At 33.1% G+C, this 19066-nt stretch overlaps 1 protein-coding gene across 1 annotated transcript; it reads left to right on the forward strand.

Moving 5' to 3' along the window:
- Window positions 1–762: 762 nt before the first annotated feature.
- Smp_096320 (kelch-like ect2 interacting protein) lies at window positions 763–18180 on the forward strand (the record flags this gene model as incomplete). Its single annotated transcript, XM_018790021.1, has 8 exons — window positions 763–984; window positions 3291–3883; window positions 4939–5208; window positions 9125–9681; window positions 10656–10830; window positions 13417–13728; window positions 15542–15890; window positions 18098–18180. Exons 2-8 carry the CDS (start codon window positions 3317–3319, stop codon window positions 18178–18180), a joined length of 2313 nt encoding a protein of 770 aa, XP_018655405.1. The 5' UTR covers window positions 763–984; window positions 3291–3316.
- Window positions 18181–19066: the final 886 nt, after the last annotated feature.

Below are 19066 nucleotides of genomic sequence, written 5' to 3' on the forward strand. Positions count from 1 at the left end.
TTCGTTGCCGAACGAGGTGGTTTAATTGACTTATTAGGACTCCGTCACGAGAAAACGCGACATATTCTCAAGGACTTAAGACAGTAGCCTCTTTATCGTAAAAATAGTTAAACTCGACAGACTGTTTGGTTAGGCTTCGGTGATATTTAATAGCATTACTACCGCAGTCGTATTCTAAAGGGTGAATTCACCTTTCTACCGAAAGGTTTGACCATATTTTAATTGAGGTAAATCTCTCTCGCTCGAATGCTACTTCGTGAAGCACCCACATGGTAGACTTGTTGACTACACTGAAGCTAAATTATCTAAACTTATGGGATAAGAATCTTTTGAATACGTGACTCCAGTGTCATAACCAAAAAACAAACAGCCGTCAGCCTCCATAGGTCACATTTTGAAAACGAGGAATACTAAGTTGATATTCTTTATGCACTTGCATAGTTAGGTAAACGTTTTAATGCTGTCACACGGTTTCACTTACCATGCAAAACAAAGCGAAGGAGAATAGGAACTTTGGTTTTTATCGCTTCAACTATCAGGATATAAAATTCTTTGAAAAGGCTATCCAGTTGTGAGACTGAAACTGCACCTGGTCACTTGAAACTGCAACGTGAAACCTTTGATTAGAGATATTGAGCATTTGACTTAGGCCCTTTTATAAAAGGTGCGTTACAGGAGTTCTGTTATACGGTTGAGTAAGACCAATCAATATATTTCTGTATTCTAATCATTCTTAAGTCACTTCCTTACGGCGTAGAACATATTGATGGAAATAAAGTATAACAACCAATTGGCTTGACTTTAGATAGTGCCACTTGGATGTTTGCTTGATTTTCATTCGGAGATCTATTGCATTATAGCTGATGTCACTTCGTGATGCGAGGCCCAACTTTTAATTTGTCAAACTGACTCTCAACCTTAGCCGTTAGTCTTTACCCCTAAGACTTATAGCTAGTCTACTTTGAACAAGACAAGTGATTAAAGGTAAGCCTATCGACCGTATTTATTTATTTGTTTATTTGAACACACAAATATTGGTACAAAGAGAAACCGGATACATATGCACCACGCAAGTCACTTGATGTATTTGTGGGCTATAATACCACACGAGTGCCCAAACTGGAGGTGGTTTTCTTAGGAAGCCATACTCGGAGCCTTCTACCTAAACGTCTGATCCACAAGTCAGTAGAGCAACGTCAGGAGATGCAGTCTCATGGTAGCCGGTGACCGATGATTGGTTTATATGTCTTTTGTCCCTTCAGGATCCTGGGTCTCATGTGCATCTATCGACCGTGCTATCGTTTTAGTCAGTATTGTAAGGTCATTCTTAAAAGGCTTATGGTCGCTGAGACAGCAGTTATATGTCGAAGCAGGAGTGAAATGTCTGTAATTGGCTACCAACCTCTATGCACTAACTAGTACATAGATGTACGAAGTGATGTTGCATCTCAGTATATGATATGTTAGTATTAAGGGTATGACTTGGTTTATGAGTAAGTATACATCAGAATTAAGGTTTGGGAGTAGGAGTAATGTTTAGTGTTAGGCTTAGGATTTTTAGGCTAGAAACTATGGTACGTGTAATGTGAACCTAAAACATAAAAACCAATAGCTCAGAGTCAACTTCAGGTCTCTTGGCGAGACTATAATTAATGGACGAACCAATCAGAAGCGTTTGAGGGACTTCAAGGTCACGGCGTTAACTTAGTACCTGATGCTCATGTACGATCGGTTCATAGAGAATTTTAGAGAAGACTTGACAATTAAGCAGCTACAACAGATGAAACTACTAAGAAGTTGCTGTATTGGTAATTACAAGTATTAAATGACTTGTAGACCTTGTGCAAACTACCGTGATGTTGTCCCTAGATGTAATATATGTTGAAGGAAGACGTTTGCTAGAATAGGAACCTTTATCGCTCGATCCAGATTGAGACTAAGACATTATAATAATTGCCGCCAACTGTATAATAAGAGCACCAGTAACATTGGCTGCAATAATCACAGATGTTACTGAAGCTTCGGCTGTTCATTGGTATGAATATTGTAGTGACATGTCTATAATAAAAATGATAAACTTACACAACCGGAGTACACACAAACAATAATGAAGCTATGTGGTCGAGGCTGAGAGTGTTTCTATAACTTTATCATGGCTCCAGAGACCAACTATTATGGAGCCATATGGATGAGTTCCTCTACGTTATGCATTACGATTTTGGAACCTTTGAACCTTTTCCTATTCTTGACAAGTTTTTGGACCATATAAAAGTAGTGTATCCACTTTAATTATTTGATTTTGTATGATATATTTTTGCTCTATGCTGACTGCTTACTGATTAGCTAATATTTCTCATGCTCACTTAAGATTCGTTCAAAGGTCGTCCATAAATTATAGTCTCGTCGGTCTCTTATTCAAGTAAAACTCTATACTCCTAGTTAGTTTTTATAAAAACCAGTCGGTCATATTTTTTGTCGTTTGATCTTTTTAAATGCGCCGAAATCCCAGGGTTGTTTGCTTGTGCACTTTAGCTTTGTCGTCGTCGCAAGGTCAATTTTAGAACCTCCCAAGGTCTTCCTCATAATTTAACTTCGAAAAGTATTTTCATAACTGAAAGTGCTCTATTCAGCCCTGTCTTTGGATCGTTATAAAAAATAAATGTGAAGTATGTAAAGTACAAAGAAATGAATGTAGAGTCATTTTCTATATACATATATAATTACCTCACAGTTCCTGCCACGGAAATATTACTAGCTATATTTCCGGGTAAATGCATTATATATGCATACATAAGTAACTTACAATCCTGCACAACAATGTGTATTAGTCCGAGTTTGTTCCCTGCGCTAAGAGAAAACTACCAAGGGAAAAACATTGATTTAAAAACAATATAAGATATATTAGGAATTGTATTAGATAGCTAAATGAAAAATGCATACCTCTTGAAAAAAAATTTAGACTTCTTAATAATAGTCTTCTCTTAACTCTTATTAGAAGACCCGCGCCCGAAAAACGCAGTTAAATGTATTTCAAATCAATTGCCAAAATAGTTAAATATCACTGGTTGATTTATGAAATTAGTTTTGGATATTAGTTCAAGTATCGTTTAAAAACAGGCTAGGGGCATTCTGATGCTATGACAAAACGATAACTTACTTTACCTATTAGGTTCTGAATTTAAGAAAAGTAACTTCATCACTCTTTGCTTCAATATGTTCATATTAGTCGCTTATGTGTATCATTTTTACCATGTTTATTAAATTACTTTTTCTCCACTTTCTTATTTTAGAATAATCATGATTTAAAATTTTAATTATGCTACCAATGGATGTCGATGTTCATCCAAACAGTAGAAATAGTGGTTCCTCTGTTTACCATGGACAACGACCAAGTACAGATATACCTGATAATATAAATGTCTCAGTGGGTGATTCGAGCAACATTCGGTCGTCATATGTCGATTCATCTACGTCTGTAACAAGTACCATTCGAAGCGATATTTGTGCAAGTGACAATAGGATGCTTAATTCCCTGCATGAACGTGTCAATTTTTGTGAGTCTAATAATCCCGTATCTCGCTGTTGTTCATTTGGGGATGGGTTAATGAATAGTGTTCACAATTCATATGTTGCGTCGTCCGCTAACAATACAAAATCGAGTGTTGTTCAACAGTCTAATGATCGTCTGGCATATACTGCTGAACGTCATCCTATTAGTTCATTCGAAGCTATGAATCGTTTCCGTAAAAATAAAGAATTATGTGATGTAGTGTTGCTGGTTGATGGTCGCGAAATTTACACACATCGTGTTGTGTTGGCTGCCTGTTCCGCTTATTTCAGAGCAATGTTCACTGGAGAATTGGCAGAATCTCGACAAACTGAGGTATTATTACTTTGACGCTTTCCGTTTATTTTTACTACAACTAGGTTTCAAACTAAATGAGGAATTAACAGGATAATTATAGTTTTAGTCTAACCTACCAATTCACATTTTTGACTTATAAGGTTGAAACGATCTTTTTTTAAAATCTTAACGCTTTATAAGTATATTACTTATCTGTACCCCAGGGAACGATATTGAGCAACTTGAATAAAGATTCGATACATCAACAAAGTCTTATCAGTTTGGTGCAGTAATAATATAAAAATACTATAGACTTGCTGTTCAGTAAATAAGTATTACTATATATATATATATATATATATATATATATATATATATATATATGTATATTTAGATGACCAGTTTTTGGCTAAAATCACGGATTTCAGCCTGAGCTTACTTTGTGACAGATAATATCATCATTGGCTCGTATGAAATTGTTATAACGTATGATCTCATAATATATATGGACGTGCGATTGGAGAGGTAGTGGATTATATTGATCGGAGCAATGATGCATAAAATCGTACGAGCAGTCTTGATTGCGTTCGGCCCTGCTATCTGCCTAGCCCAGCCCGTTAAGTCCAGAACACAAATAACAGCCTCGGCAATATGAATCATTATTTACAAACATACTGAGTTTTTATACAAACCAAAGTAATCAATAAACTGATTATAACTCAAGAATCGTATGATAATAAATCAAAGATCAAAATAAAGCTAATGATAAGAGAAACACGAATATGAATAGTTTAGTTACGTAATAATTGTACAATAGGAAATAGGCATAATACATTGGTCGGTAAATAATCCTTAGAGTTACCATTCATAATTCACCAGGGGATAATTCAAAAGTTGTAGAAGAACTTTCATGTTGATAAGACGTGGATTCTGACTCAAAGTAATATAATTAGTATTTAGTTGTTTCAAAAGTCTTATGGATATATGGTACTTAGGGCTTTGCTAGTCGTTAATTTTATAATTAACGTTTAGTCATTCTGCAGACGATGCATTAACTTTAATACAAATTTCAATCTTGTTCCTCTCTCATTTAGGTAACTCTCTATGATTTAGATGGCGATGCTGTGGAAACTCTTATAGATTTTTGTTACACGAGCCAAATAACAGTAGAAGAATGTAATGTTCAAAATCTGCTTCCAGCTGCTTGTCTCTTGCAACTTACAGAAATCCAAGATGTTTGTTGTGAATTCTTAAAGCGCCAGTTGGATCCATCCAATTGTCTTGGAATTCGAGCATTTGCAGATACACATGCATGCAGAGGATTACTGCGTGTAGCTGATCGGTTTACCCACTTAAACTTTCTTGTAAGATTATCTGTATTGTCATTTGGTTATCAGTATATACACAGTGCCTTTGGAATTCATATAGAATATTAGTGTTTGTGTAGGTCGGTAATAAAAGGTTTCACTGGTACTTACCAGTAAAACTCTGTCTTACGTTGGTTCTGAAATCCACTCATTGACTAAGGTAACTGAGTTCGGAATAAACAGCGAAACGTTTTATCCAGTAATCCCATTTTCATGCAGTTGTTTGTAAAAAAAAGTCAATGTAAAACAGTAGGCTTACTTGTTTTATGCAGTATCCCATTCTTGAAGTCATAATTCATGGTCGAGACGCATAAGTTGGAACTAGACAATGACAAAAAATGAAGTATTTGAAGCGGATTTAGTCAAACAAACCCCAAGTTATTTGTTTAATGAAAACAAGTTTTGGTCCTAGTTTGAAATATTTCACCTTTTAGTCAAAACAATCTTAAATTATTGTGTCTTGTAAGTAGACGGTTCTTTTCATTTATTCTCCACTAAATGGCTTATCTAAAACTTTTCAGTCTTTTCCAGTAGGGAATGCAGAATTTCATTTGAATGAACTGATATCTTGTAATATCAGTCATGTTGCTTCATTTTAGCTTAACTAATCTTTAGAAAAATATAGGAATCAGTAAATGTCGTCTAAGATTTCCACAGCTGCATCAATACCTTTACAGTGTTGTTGCTGAAATTAGTGAAGTGTATAGTCAATTCGAACTTGTTACTGTTGGGATTTGTGCATGCACCTCGGTGTAGAACATCGTTTTAGGATATAAAGGTTCTGACCACACGCCACACATCTTATGATTTATATATGTATTTTTCGAGTATATGCCATACGTAGGAATACGTTATTAGGTTCAAATTGGTATAGAGCGAGCCTCAAGGAGTATGATTTACAGCCTAATCGCAGTGCGTGCGTTGGGTTATATCACTGATGACAACTATCCCACTAATTTATTTCCTCCTCCCATGAAAAGTGACATCGTAGCCCAAGACCTTTTGTATTTTATATTTGTTACTTCAGCTTCTGTCGAACTGTCGAAAAGTGACCTCTTGTTTTGCTGCTTTTTATTTATTATTCTTCGTAAAAATTCAAATTCAAACAAATTTAAGTGTATACATCCGTATTTGTAATTAAGATTCGGTCAGTAGGGTAAATAATTCATAAGTTTAGAAAGAGAAGCATATTCACATTACTGGCCTAAAATTGACGGTTTTAAATATATTTCTAACAAGTTCAGGTTTCGTTATTTTCGTTTGATGGAAAAAGAAATCCTGTTTGAAATATACAGTTCTCTTACTTTCTTTTATAACTTACCTCAACTGAATTCAGGATAAAAATTGGATGATGGCAATAATTAAATGGTAATAGTAAAATGTTAAAAGTTTTCAATGCTTACTAGTTAATATATGTTCTGGATTTCACTGCTAGCCATTATCCATCTTTGCTTATAAAGCTTGTGACTTCAGGCAATATCGAGGCAGTCCGCACAGGATGCACATATGCCAACAAGTGACTGATCAATTGCAGTCCTAAATAACAATGGGAAGATACAAGTATACAACATTAAGTGAAAATAGGCTTGTTCTATATTAATTTGAAATTCTTAATTGTTATAATCCAGAGAAAAAGAAATCATGATGATGGAAAACTGAGTAATTAACACTGTTTGTTTTTTAATCATAATAAAAATTAATGACAATAATTCTTTTCTTAAATTTAGTTTAATTAATAAATTTTAAAATGGACACGAAAATAACACAATTTATTGAATAAAACAAATTCAAAATTTTTATTTATTATTTATAATTAGTTTAAATTTTTAATAATTTTTTAAATTATTCAGTAAAATAAAATATAAAAATCCAATAAGATTAGAATACTGTTATAATTAGAAAATAAGAAAATCAACATTGGCTTTAGTATTGAAATTTGTCACTAACTTACAAGTTATTTAATACAAGTGAATAACGAGTAGATAACGCGATAGCGTTTGAAACGAAAGGTACTGGGTTTGAGTCCCAGAGCGAACATCAACTCTGTGATGCAGGTACATCCAGCTGACGAGTCCCAAATAAGACGAAACGCGCGTCCTGGATTCCACTGCTAGCCACTATCCATCTTTGCTTATAAAGCTTATGACTTCAGGCAATATTGAGGCAGTCCGCACAGGATGCACATATGCCAATTAGAAACTGACCAGTTGCAGTCCTAACAGATCGATGGGAAGATTCAAACAAACAATACCAATTGAATTTAATATATTAAATAGTTTTATAGGTATCAATACCAAGGTGGGACTTGATAGTTTCCAATAAATTGAGCATTGGGTAGAGAGTTAACTAAAAATAAATTTTTGTTACAGCCCAATGAGTAGAGAAATTCAATTTTTTGACGTTTTGGGATTTAATGTAAGCCTTTTTCTATAGATTTTGTTTACTCTGAAGAAGTGGCTTATACTTAGTTCCGAAACGTCAGAAATACAATTTTTCTACTCATTGGGATGTAACAAAATTGTATTTATTGTGGAATATTTTAAAGTTGTGGATGAAAAAAAGGAAATTCGCTAAAATAGTCAGTAACTCTAACTAATGTATTATTTTCGATACATGAATAATAAATTAAAATGAAGATTAACTTAGTAGACTGTAATCAATAATTCAAGAAACAAATAACAGAGGAATCTATAAAAAATAACATCAAGTTCAGTAGATAGAAGGAGGATTTATTACGGCTTCACAGTGAAATAATTTCACTTTCCTCTGTGTAATTTTCAATGTAAGTTCATTCCAAAACAATAATTGAATTCTCTATGTGTACAAGATGTTCAGGCATTACACTGACAAAAGTTCTTGGTAATATGTTCATTCAAAAAAGAATACGATTAAAACTATCCTTCCAATTCATTTTAAATGCTTGCCACGGAAAACTTTTACAAAAAAACTGAGGGCGATTTAAGCATGGTTTCGGTTTTTTAGAGTGGGTTGTTAAATATAAAGTTTTCTTAATTTATACTTATGTGTTTTCATGAAAACTTTTATTCTCAATAGTAGGTTATCACCTTTTAAACATTAAAAAGATAATAAATTCTCTCGTCATACAACAATTAGGTTTTAATTATATTTTAAACTATTATGTAGAATACTCCTAAATAAGTTCGAAATGATTGGGATATTAACAAAACAGAATACACTTAAAGTGATCATACAATTGCAAGTCACGTTATCTAGACGAAATAATAGTAATTAATCAGTATAAATAATGATTGGATGTGTTGGAACTATTTTTTGTTTTACGGGGGATAAACACAATAATTTCGCAGTATGGGGATTTTTGGAGATTGTAGTATTTTCACAGTCGAATTCACGAGTAGATGCGCATCGCTGAGGTGTCCAATACTAGGACGAAACGGCCGTCCAGTGCTCCCAGGTTTTTAATGGTGGTTTAGCTTAGATCGACTTGTGAATTCAACTTCGAAAATGATTTAATCATAAGATAAAATGAAATTGCTACATTATTTGAATGTTAATAGTTGCTGTATACAGAACACATTACTAGTTATCGTAAAGCTGAAAGAGTTTAATTCCATATGGACTTATATCTATTAGGAATATATTCATGATTCAAAATGGTTGAACGAATGTCCATTTTAAATTTGTATCTAAAATTACCTGCTAAACAAGTTAATTTATCATAGTTTTTAAATTCTTACTTGTAAACTGCATATCCATACTTCTAGCAAATGAAGTGATTGAATCTACTAGAGTATTTGACTTTTTTGTCTACCAAACACCTAAGTGAGTCTCCGTTTTGTTTGCTTTTCAAATTTTTAGACAAAAACGCTCTTGAAATTCTGATTTTGAACTGTTAATTATTTTTGCTTCTTTTTCTTCGTAACTTTAATTTTAGGAAGTTGTAGAATCTGAGGAATTCCTTCTATTGCCTGTTAGCCATCTTGTAGATATTTTAAGTTCCGATGATTTAAATATTAATTCAGAGGAACAAGTTTATTATTCTGTAATGCGTTGGATGCATCATAATTTATCTGATCGCCGTCCTTATTTATCTTATTTACTGGAACATGTACGATTACCTCTTCTTAGTCCAAAATTTTTAGTTGGTACCGTTAGTACAGATTTATTAGTACGTTCAGATGAACGTTGTCGTGATTTAGTTGATGAAGCTAAAGATTATTTATTATTACCTCAAGAACGTCCACTAATGCAAGGTCCACGTACTAAACCGAGAAAAATTTTACAAGGAGGTGAACTATTATTTGCAATTGGTGGATGGTGTTCAGGAGATGCAATTGCTTCAGCTGAACATTATGATTCACGTACACATAAATGGCATCTTGTAGCTCCGATGCATAAGAGACGTTGTGGCGTAGGTGTTGGAGTTGTCTATGATCTTCTGTATGCTGTTGGAGGACATGATGGACATAGTTATTTGAATTCAGTCGAAAGGTAATCTATGTTTTTTATTTAATATTCATTATGTTTTAAAGCAGTATTTTAATTTATTCACTGGCAGCATCTGTTTTTTGTTTCTTTCTAGTAAAACAAGGGTAACAGTTGATACAGAATACAATGAATTAATGTGTTTTGTTCTTCAAAACGTAAATTTTAAGAGATAGATCTGCGACTTCAAACTAATCATTCATGTTTTTTTTATTCCGAAGTAGGCGAAGTTATTTAAGTGTAATATTTATTCTGTCGACATAAAAGTTGTAAAACTCATCAATAAACTATTCTAATTTTATTGCCTATGAAATGATTACTCTATAGTTATACTACATTTAAATATTTTTCCGTAGAAAAACTTTATTGTTTTGTTAAATTCTATCTATGATGTTAATTGGGGGCTTTGAAGCTATGATTTATGCGCTTAACATTCAGATAGTGTGTAATCTGACAATATTCGACCAACATTATCTTCATCAGTAACTCAGACATTGACGCTTTGATTGGTGATTTGTTGCATTTTTAAACTACTCCTAAGTAGTCTAATTTTCAGCTTTAAATAAAATGGATGGAGTTTCGCTATTTCTTTGCTGCATATCTAATTACCAATTTTTCTATCATTCATCTAACTCATTACTGTATACTACACTATATTGTTACCTAGTTTAAGGCACGTTCCATATCAGTTGACCAATGAGCTTTTTTCAGTAACTTACGCATTACTTCCCATGATCTTTTTCATTCGTTCCCTGTCGTTGAAATTGTCAATACCCTGGAATTTTTTCAGTATGCTCACACTACCTAAAATTAATTTATTAACGGTCGGAGTAATAACTAAGCAGTCCCGACCTGGATGATATTGAAATTTTATGTGACTTTTTTATTAGTATCACAGTTATATTCTATACAACTTGTCGAACACAGCAACCCTAATCTGTTGTTCACGTTGTGGATATTTCTAACATTCTTTAATTTAGATATGATCCACATACAAATCAATGGTCATCAGATATTGCTTCAACTAGTACGTGTCGTACAAGTGTTGGTGTAGCCGTATTAAATGGTTCCATGTATGCTGTTGGTGGACAAGATGGTGTGTCTTGTTTGAATTTTGTTGAATGCTATGATCCAAATGTAAATAAATGGCTCAAGGTAACTTCTTCCACATATTTAATTGTACCTTATATACATATGATGCACTACATCCGCTTATTCGTTTTTAAGATCTCTTTGTAACTACGACATACACTTTTTCACTTGTTTAGTCCGTATATCCATAGTCATATACTTTAGGTTTGTATATACACTTTAGACGTGAACATTTGACTTCCAACGACGCAGTGAGTGATAATGTTAACATCTCCTTCCCATTGACTAGTGGGTGTATGTTTGTCTATTAATCTGCGTTGATCTAGACATATCACGTGCCTCTGTTCACAAACCGTCTCAAGGTTAAACGCCTTTGAGAAACTATAAACGAGACATGTTTTTGGCGGATAGCTGATGTACACGTAGTCAAGGTCTCAGCTTATATGTTGTTGTGTGAGTCAGAAAGACAGATGTATGTATACTCTTGATTCTTTTATACTTTAGTCAGTTTGCCAACTCTATTATTATTATTATTACTATTATTATTGTTATTATTATTATTATTATTATTATTAGCTTTATTCAATATTATATTATTTGGTACAAAATCGAATTCTCAGCATAAAGTATTTCAACATGTTTACGTTTCTTATTTCTTCGTTGCTCCTGATGATAAACATTCAGTGATCGCCAGTTGGATGTCAGCAGTTCGGTCAATCGACATATGAATAATGTATATTCTTTTTGCTGCATGTTCCCAGCAAACACGACATCTCTGATTAGGCCTTTTGTAACCTTTACAGCGAAAGGTTGTACAGTTTTCAGAAACGCACCGGAATAGGTTGTGTGCTTAATAGCCATAATTATGTATTAAAACGAACAATATTAGATAACTTGTTGAAATATATAGATGACGGGAAACAGGTAGCCCAGATGTTTAAGCAGGTTCCTAGTCAGTCTTCTCACCTTCATAGCCGGTTGGAGAAGTGTATATGTATCTGAATCTGTTAACCGCTGGGACGTAGCAGTACTTATGTTTAAGGAAGAATAGGTTGCTTTTAAAAAAGCTAGAAGAGTAGTTCAAAATCATATATTGCATTAAAAACTCTAATTAATTTACCCATCGTCTCGACCTTATTAAAAAGATTCTTATCAATGGAGTTAATTTATTACTTAAATTTTTATTGCGACGGGCAAAAGTGAATAATCACTGGTTGTTTTGTCACATCCATTTTCATTCTTGACTACTCAACTGTTAGTTGACAAGTAGGTCGTGGTATTGTCATTCAAGTTGAATGTAATATATATACATCCTTTAGTCAGTGGTTCCGGTTTTCAGCATGTATTCAGTGAACACTTTGATAAGCTCTGTTGGTTCAGAATTTTACTCAGTCGATGGGGCCGTCATAGCGATTTCAAGATAGTGACAATAACATATTTTAATAGTTGAATTCATGAAGTTAGACATTAACACCGTTGGATGCCGGCTCAGTGGTCTAGAGGGTAAGCGTTCTCGCGCGAGGCCGAAATTCCTGGGTCCGAGTCCTGCATGTGGGATCGTGGATGCTCACTACTGAGGAGTCCTGTGCTAGGACGAAACGGTCGTCTAGTGCTCCCAGGTTTCCAGTGGTAGTCTAACTTAGATCGACTCACGAATTCAACTACTAAAATTACTACAATCTCCACAAACCCCCATTTTGATAATAATATATTTGTAATGTTCTACTTATAGTAAGTCGCGAAAAGTCGGAATATTACGAATGTATTATTGTTTAATTACAAAGGATCCTTCGAATGTGCGATATATAGTAACGATCATCGGATACCATTGATAAAAGCTGCTTTATTCTTAACATATTTGAATTTCACATGTTACTACTTCTTACTAGAACAGCTGTAGTCCCATACTAGTGCGAAACGGTTTTCCAGTACTTTCTGGTTTCCGATGGTACTCTGATAAACCAATCTGTGTTGAATAAAACCTAAAAATCAAATCGATCTCCACAAAATAATTTCAAGTAATACACTTGATGTTAAATTTATTTGAAAATATCAAGTCAAACCTTGGTAATAATATTTACAAGTTTCCGAATCGAGCTTTTCGCTCCAATTTTTATATCTTCCCAAGTAAAAAAGTTGTTGCATATATTCAAGGATAACTGTGATGTAATATAGGGTCATTTTACGGTCACTTTGTACTTTGTATTTTCTTACTGTTCATTCTTTCTAAAAGCTGAAGTGTATATCGATAAAGCCCATATTCAAAATTCAGTTATTTAGTGAAAATTCTCAATTCCGTGTTCTTTTTTCTAATAATCAGATATACTACTGTAAAAATTATATATTGTTATCAGTTTACTATGGAAACTGACTAAACATCGAATGTACAGCTTAAGTAAATGATTTCGTCGAAAAGAAAATTTTCTTCGCTGAATTCTCTTTTTCTTATTCAATGACATTATGAGTTATTTTAGTTATCTTATGGACTAAAACGAACTGTGCAGAATATAAATATAATTTTGTATTGATCTAATTAGTCCAACCATATAAACCTATTTATATTAGTTACTAATATATATTGAGACAGTACTACTGTTATGACGGTGTATAAGTGACGTAATATATCTTTGTTTTTTCTTTCTAACCAAGGTGTCCAGTATGATTACTCGTCGTTTAGGTGTCGGTGTTGCAGTTTTAAATGGTCAATTGTATGCTGTTGGTGGTTCAGATGGTCAACAACCTTTATCCTCTGTGGAACATTTCGATCCTCGTGTTGGTACATGGCATCAAATATCCTGTATGGGAACTAAACGTAAACACTTAGGTGTGGCTGTCTATAATGGTTTGATATACGCTGTAGGCGGAAGAGATGAGGTTACAGAATTATCGTCTGTAGAATGCTTAGATCTACGTAGTCGTACGTGGACTCCTGTTGTAGCAATGACATCACGACGTAGTGGAGTAAGTCATATTTCTAAAAAGAATTAAGCACTGTAAGGAACTTCTATTTTTCATAAAGTAACAACCTTTATATAATGTATTCATATTAACCAATATAAAGTGACTGTATGTTTGGGATTTTTAGAGAAATTCAAATTAATTTTCAATAGAACTGAATTCTCTTCAATTACTATAAAATGCATGATCACAGATAATTTATGGTAAAACACAAGTTAGCTGTGAGCAGAAACATAAAATATTTTATAATCTAATTTTTATGGTATAGGTTTTATTTATGTAGCTGATTTTTCAAATTAGATCTATTTCCATTGAATCTTTAAACTACTTACTACCTTTTGTGTTGTCGACCATTGAATACATTTATATATTTTTCCATAATACATAACTTAAATACCTTTGTACGACCGAGGTTGGAGAGAGTCTGCTCTCCCTCTCGAAACGCTCTCATATAGCCACGTATATATGGCTACTGGCAAGGAAATCCTACTCACTGTCTTCTCTCTGCCGGATTGTTGTTTACGAAATTGAGAGGATGAAAAGCGAATGCCACAGCCTTAACTGGATTACCGGGTACAAAGGATTCACCTAGGCGAGTCGGTAAACTATGGTTCTAAACCAGTGGTGCACATGGGCTCCAACCTCGTGATAGAAAAAATGGCGTATGCTTGCTAAATAATTTATGCTAATCGTGATAACTTGAACGGAAAGTTTGACAGAAATTAAGTGTCGAGTATAGGGAAGACATTATTTCTGAAAATTATATTTAAAGTTATTTGAGAAAATGAGACAATTATCATTACGAGAGCAGATAAGGGGACACGACTTTCATTATGAACAAATCAGACTATGAGAAAAAGGTCGGAGAACATCTCCAAATCTAATAACAATTGTTACTTATGTTGTATATGTAATTTGGTGCCCGTTTATACCAATGCTTATATGCTTAAATACATGAATAACTCAAGATTTTAAGGAAGATAGAGATTGAATACAGCCACGCTACTGCAACGTATTTTGCTACATGTCATCTAAAGTCTCCAGTCATTGATTTCGAGTATTGTGAACGTCCTAGTCAAGAAGTTCGTATCCGCCTATATAGCTACTACTACTATTCAATGTTTTGGTGGATTAATATCTTGTCTTGATTTACCCTCCCTTGTTCTGTTATCAAATATACTTGTTTTAGCATTATATGTCAGGGTTAGCTATAGTTGAAGATGTGTAACACATCTTCAACCAACTTATTTAATAGAGGTTTTCAACCTCATTAACTGACACGGCGCAAAGTGTATTAAATGAATTGGTAAATGAACCTTCATATGAGACAGATGTTGAAAACGTAATTACATAGCGAAAGATTATTATATAATTCTTTCTCAAGTATTGAGGGTGATAAGATAATAATATTAGTAATAATAAAAATAGACACGTGTTTGCAATTCCACTGCTAGCCACCATTCATCTCTGCTAAAAATTCTTGTGAATTAATGGCAAGCCCCACGCGATGTACATATGGCACTAGGAAACTGATCAGTTTCAGTCTTAAACATCAATAGGAAGATTCAAACAACCAGCACAATTAATAATAGGAATGAAATTTATGAATTTTAATTGAAGATACTAATATCTGATGTTATTTCAGTGGGCTTTGTAAATAAAAAAAGAATTTATTTCGTTTGAAAAGCTTATTTTGTATGAATTAGTTTTAACCAGATATCAACATTTCTTAAGTATGATTATTCATTTGTTGTAATTGTCCAAGTCTTATCATCACCATCATTATCACTATTTTTTTGTTTTATTTACAAATAAGGTTGGATTAGCTGTAGTTAATAATCAGTTAATTGCAATCGGTGGATTCGATGGTGCTACGTATTTAAAATCTGTAGAACTCTATGATCCAGATGCAAATTGTTGGTCTGTACGAGGCAGCATGAATTCTAGGCGTTTAGGCGGTGGAGTTGGTGTTGTACGTCTAGTTAATCCACATTTTAATTTAAACAATACATCATTTATCAGTAATAATTCTATTAGTAATTGTAGTACTACAAGTCGTAGTGTTGGTCATATGAATAATAATACTATTGGTACAAGTTGTAATAACAGTATAATTAATGATGATTCACTTGGATTATCTATGACTGATTCAATATTTCCACCTGGTTTACCTATTTCTACAACTAATCAATATTTTCATAATATTAACAACAACAATAGTAGTAGTAGTAGCAATAATAGTACTGGTAGTAATAGTATTTCTCAATCAATTATAAGAAATTTACCAAATTCAACATTTATTTCTTCTACATCGAGTACTAGTGGTTCAACAATCACAGCTACAACATCATTAACAAATTCTGGTCAAATGAATATTTCAAGTACCAGATCAAACAGTACTTTTTTATTTTAGAATAAAATGAAATTTCAAATTAATAGTAATAATATCTCTATTTATATATGTAACATTTAATCTTGCTATTTACATAAACTTTTGAAAGGTGTCTGTTTTCTTTTTGTATATGATTTGTATTTAGTCATTATCTTTTGTGCTATTTCTTTATTCAACTTGTACATGATTTCGTTCTAGTTTCCCTTTTTATGTCACTTTTTTTGTAAAATATTTTAATTGTACCTACATAGAGCATATCTGTTCTTCTGGTTACGTAATATATATATATATATATATATATATATATATATGTTTATGAAGTGTCAAGCTATTTCACGAATAGTTTCTTCACTGTATATTTACTGTAATAGTTTGCATAAGATTTCTCAAATGAAATTAATTCTTACATTGAAAAATGGTTCACTGACGAGTTATTCTTAATTGATTAGTCTTTTTTTCTTTATTGAGTATACCTTTTCCCAATAAGTTTGGTTATGTTGATTAGCGAAAATTGCCTTGTATCAAGAATGATCATTGTAAGATGATAACCTATTCTTATGCTGATTTATCTATATAAACCAAATTTTGAGCAACATTTATTTTGTCGGTTGTTTTTAATTGTTTAAGATTTATTAGCCAATTATCACCTTGTGCTAATGAGGTGTGGCAACTTGGACCGATGCATCTATGTGCCTGGTCCTACGTTGTAGCTGACTAACAATTAAACAGTCAAATTAAAGAATGATATTTTTAACATATAAAGAAAACTTGTAAGAAACCAGTTAGATTATGAAAGGAGAAATACAAAAGAATGTGAGCCATTGAGTTATTTACAGTTGATTAGTTTATACTCATCATCTACCAAATGTACAGGATTAAACTACAGAAAATTAATCAAGGCAGGCATAACTTTGACCTTTAAACATTCCTATATGAAGTGTAACAAATTCAAGACAAATTGGCATTGTTACCGAAGCTATAGAGAAAATATTGTTGTAAATAGTGTGATCAAGACCTAGTACGTTTTACACTTACCAGATCCGAATAGCTATATACATAAACGTGCGTACATGGAAATTTAGAAAAACTATAGGTACTGTTGTCATTAAAATGCACAATAACAACGTAATAATAATACTCATTTTGTTCAATATCATATTTTTGATTACAATAAACAATTCTCAATATAAAATTGCGACACAATCCACGTTTTATCACCATTCAACTTGTTAGTATTCAGAAAAATGTATATAAATATGTAAGTAGTGATTATCTCCCAGTCAGATTTATTTGTAAATGTTAGTGATCATTCTTGCTTCCATTTACGTATGTATTTGATGTGTGAATTCTATGATTATCACTCTTCTAAAGGACAGAGGAGGAGGTAGAAAATATACAGACTACTCTAATACTTCTTAAATTTGTCAGTTATCAGATTCACAGTGGGTTGTAAATATTCTTTGGAAGCTCTCGAGTAAATGTGGTTGACAAAATTAATTAAAACGAATCATAAACAGGAAAATTTATGAAAGATGAACATTCGAATAAGTGGTCTCCACAGATTCCAAGCTTTTCAATTCCTCATGGCTTTTTCTCTGTTTTTATTTCACTAATTTATATTTTCTGGAATCGTATCTTCAATGCCTAATCTTTTCTATCACCACTCATACTGTTATTGTCTCTACCATTCTGGGTTTTCGCCTGACAATCTCATCTCTGTGCTAACGAAGTATGATAACTTGAACCGATGTACATACGTACCAGGTTCTATGTTGCAGCTGACTTCATACATGGTTTTCCAGATGTTTGAACAAACCCTTTTGTTTAGTCAATTTAAATATACTGAATAAAGTAATCTGGGTGAGTCAAGTTAGCCTACTTTAATGCCTAAAATAAATAGTCCAAGCAATTGTTGTTAAAATCCACAAACTAATTTATCGTATTGAGCCGACCATCAACTTCGATATGTTATTTATCTAGACATGCGGAGGTTATATCTCTTCACATTACGAATGGCTGAAAATGTTATTTACACAAGTCTTATCATTGAAAACGATGATTGATTGATATCAAAAAGTCATCTCTAACATAGTAAACGTTTTAGTTAATATACGAATTAAAATTGCTTCAAAATGAATCAGAAATAGATACCTCAATGTATTTGATCCTTGTCATAAATTCCAGTCGCAGACTGGAGAGATTATTAAAGGTTACAGGTAAAATTGACGCATACAATCTTAGTAATTTCCAAATGAGAAAAAAACGTGGGTGAACCAATAACAAGTGAATTCAAACTTCACCTCATTACACAAGCAAGTGGCTATCAGGACTCAGTAGCTAAGTGGATAACGCGATGGAGTTTGAAACGAACGGTACTGTATTCGAGTCCCAGAGTGAACATCAACTGTGAGACGCAGGTCATCCAGCTGACGAGTCCCAAATAGGATTCCACTACTAGTCACTATCCATCTTTGCTTATAAAGCTTGTGATTTCAGGCAATATCGAGGCAGGATGCACATATACCAAGAAGAGACTGACCAGTTGAAGTCCTAAACATCAATGGAAGATTCAAACAAACAATACTAAGTGAATTCTAAGTTCAGTGTGTTTTTGAATGGTGCGTTATTAGGTTACCCAAAACTGTTTAGACGAGTATGCTCAAATCTTCGGATCAATTGTATTCTAACATTTTTTAGCATCTCAACATTTAATGTTTTATTGAACATATTAAAGTAATTGTCCAATAAAAATCTTATGAAGGTTCATATTTTTTCCACCTAGCCTTGCTTACCTTAATTAAAAGATCATACATTGGCCTAAGGTTTATGTTCAGTTTGGTCATTATGTGCTCTAGTATAATACAAAGATACTTAGCAATTAGTTTCTCAGCTAATCATTTAGAAAGACAAATCATAAAAATCCAACTAAGCAATCGGTGTAATGATGAC

The sequence above is a fragment of the Schistosoma mansoni genome, chromosome W (assembly GCF_000237925.1).
Source record: "Schistosoma mansoni strain Puerto Rico chromosome W, complete genome".
Taxonomy (NCBI): Eukaryota; Metazoa; Platyhelminthes; class Trematoda; order Strigeidida; family Schistosomatidae; genus Schistosoma; species Schistosoma mansoni.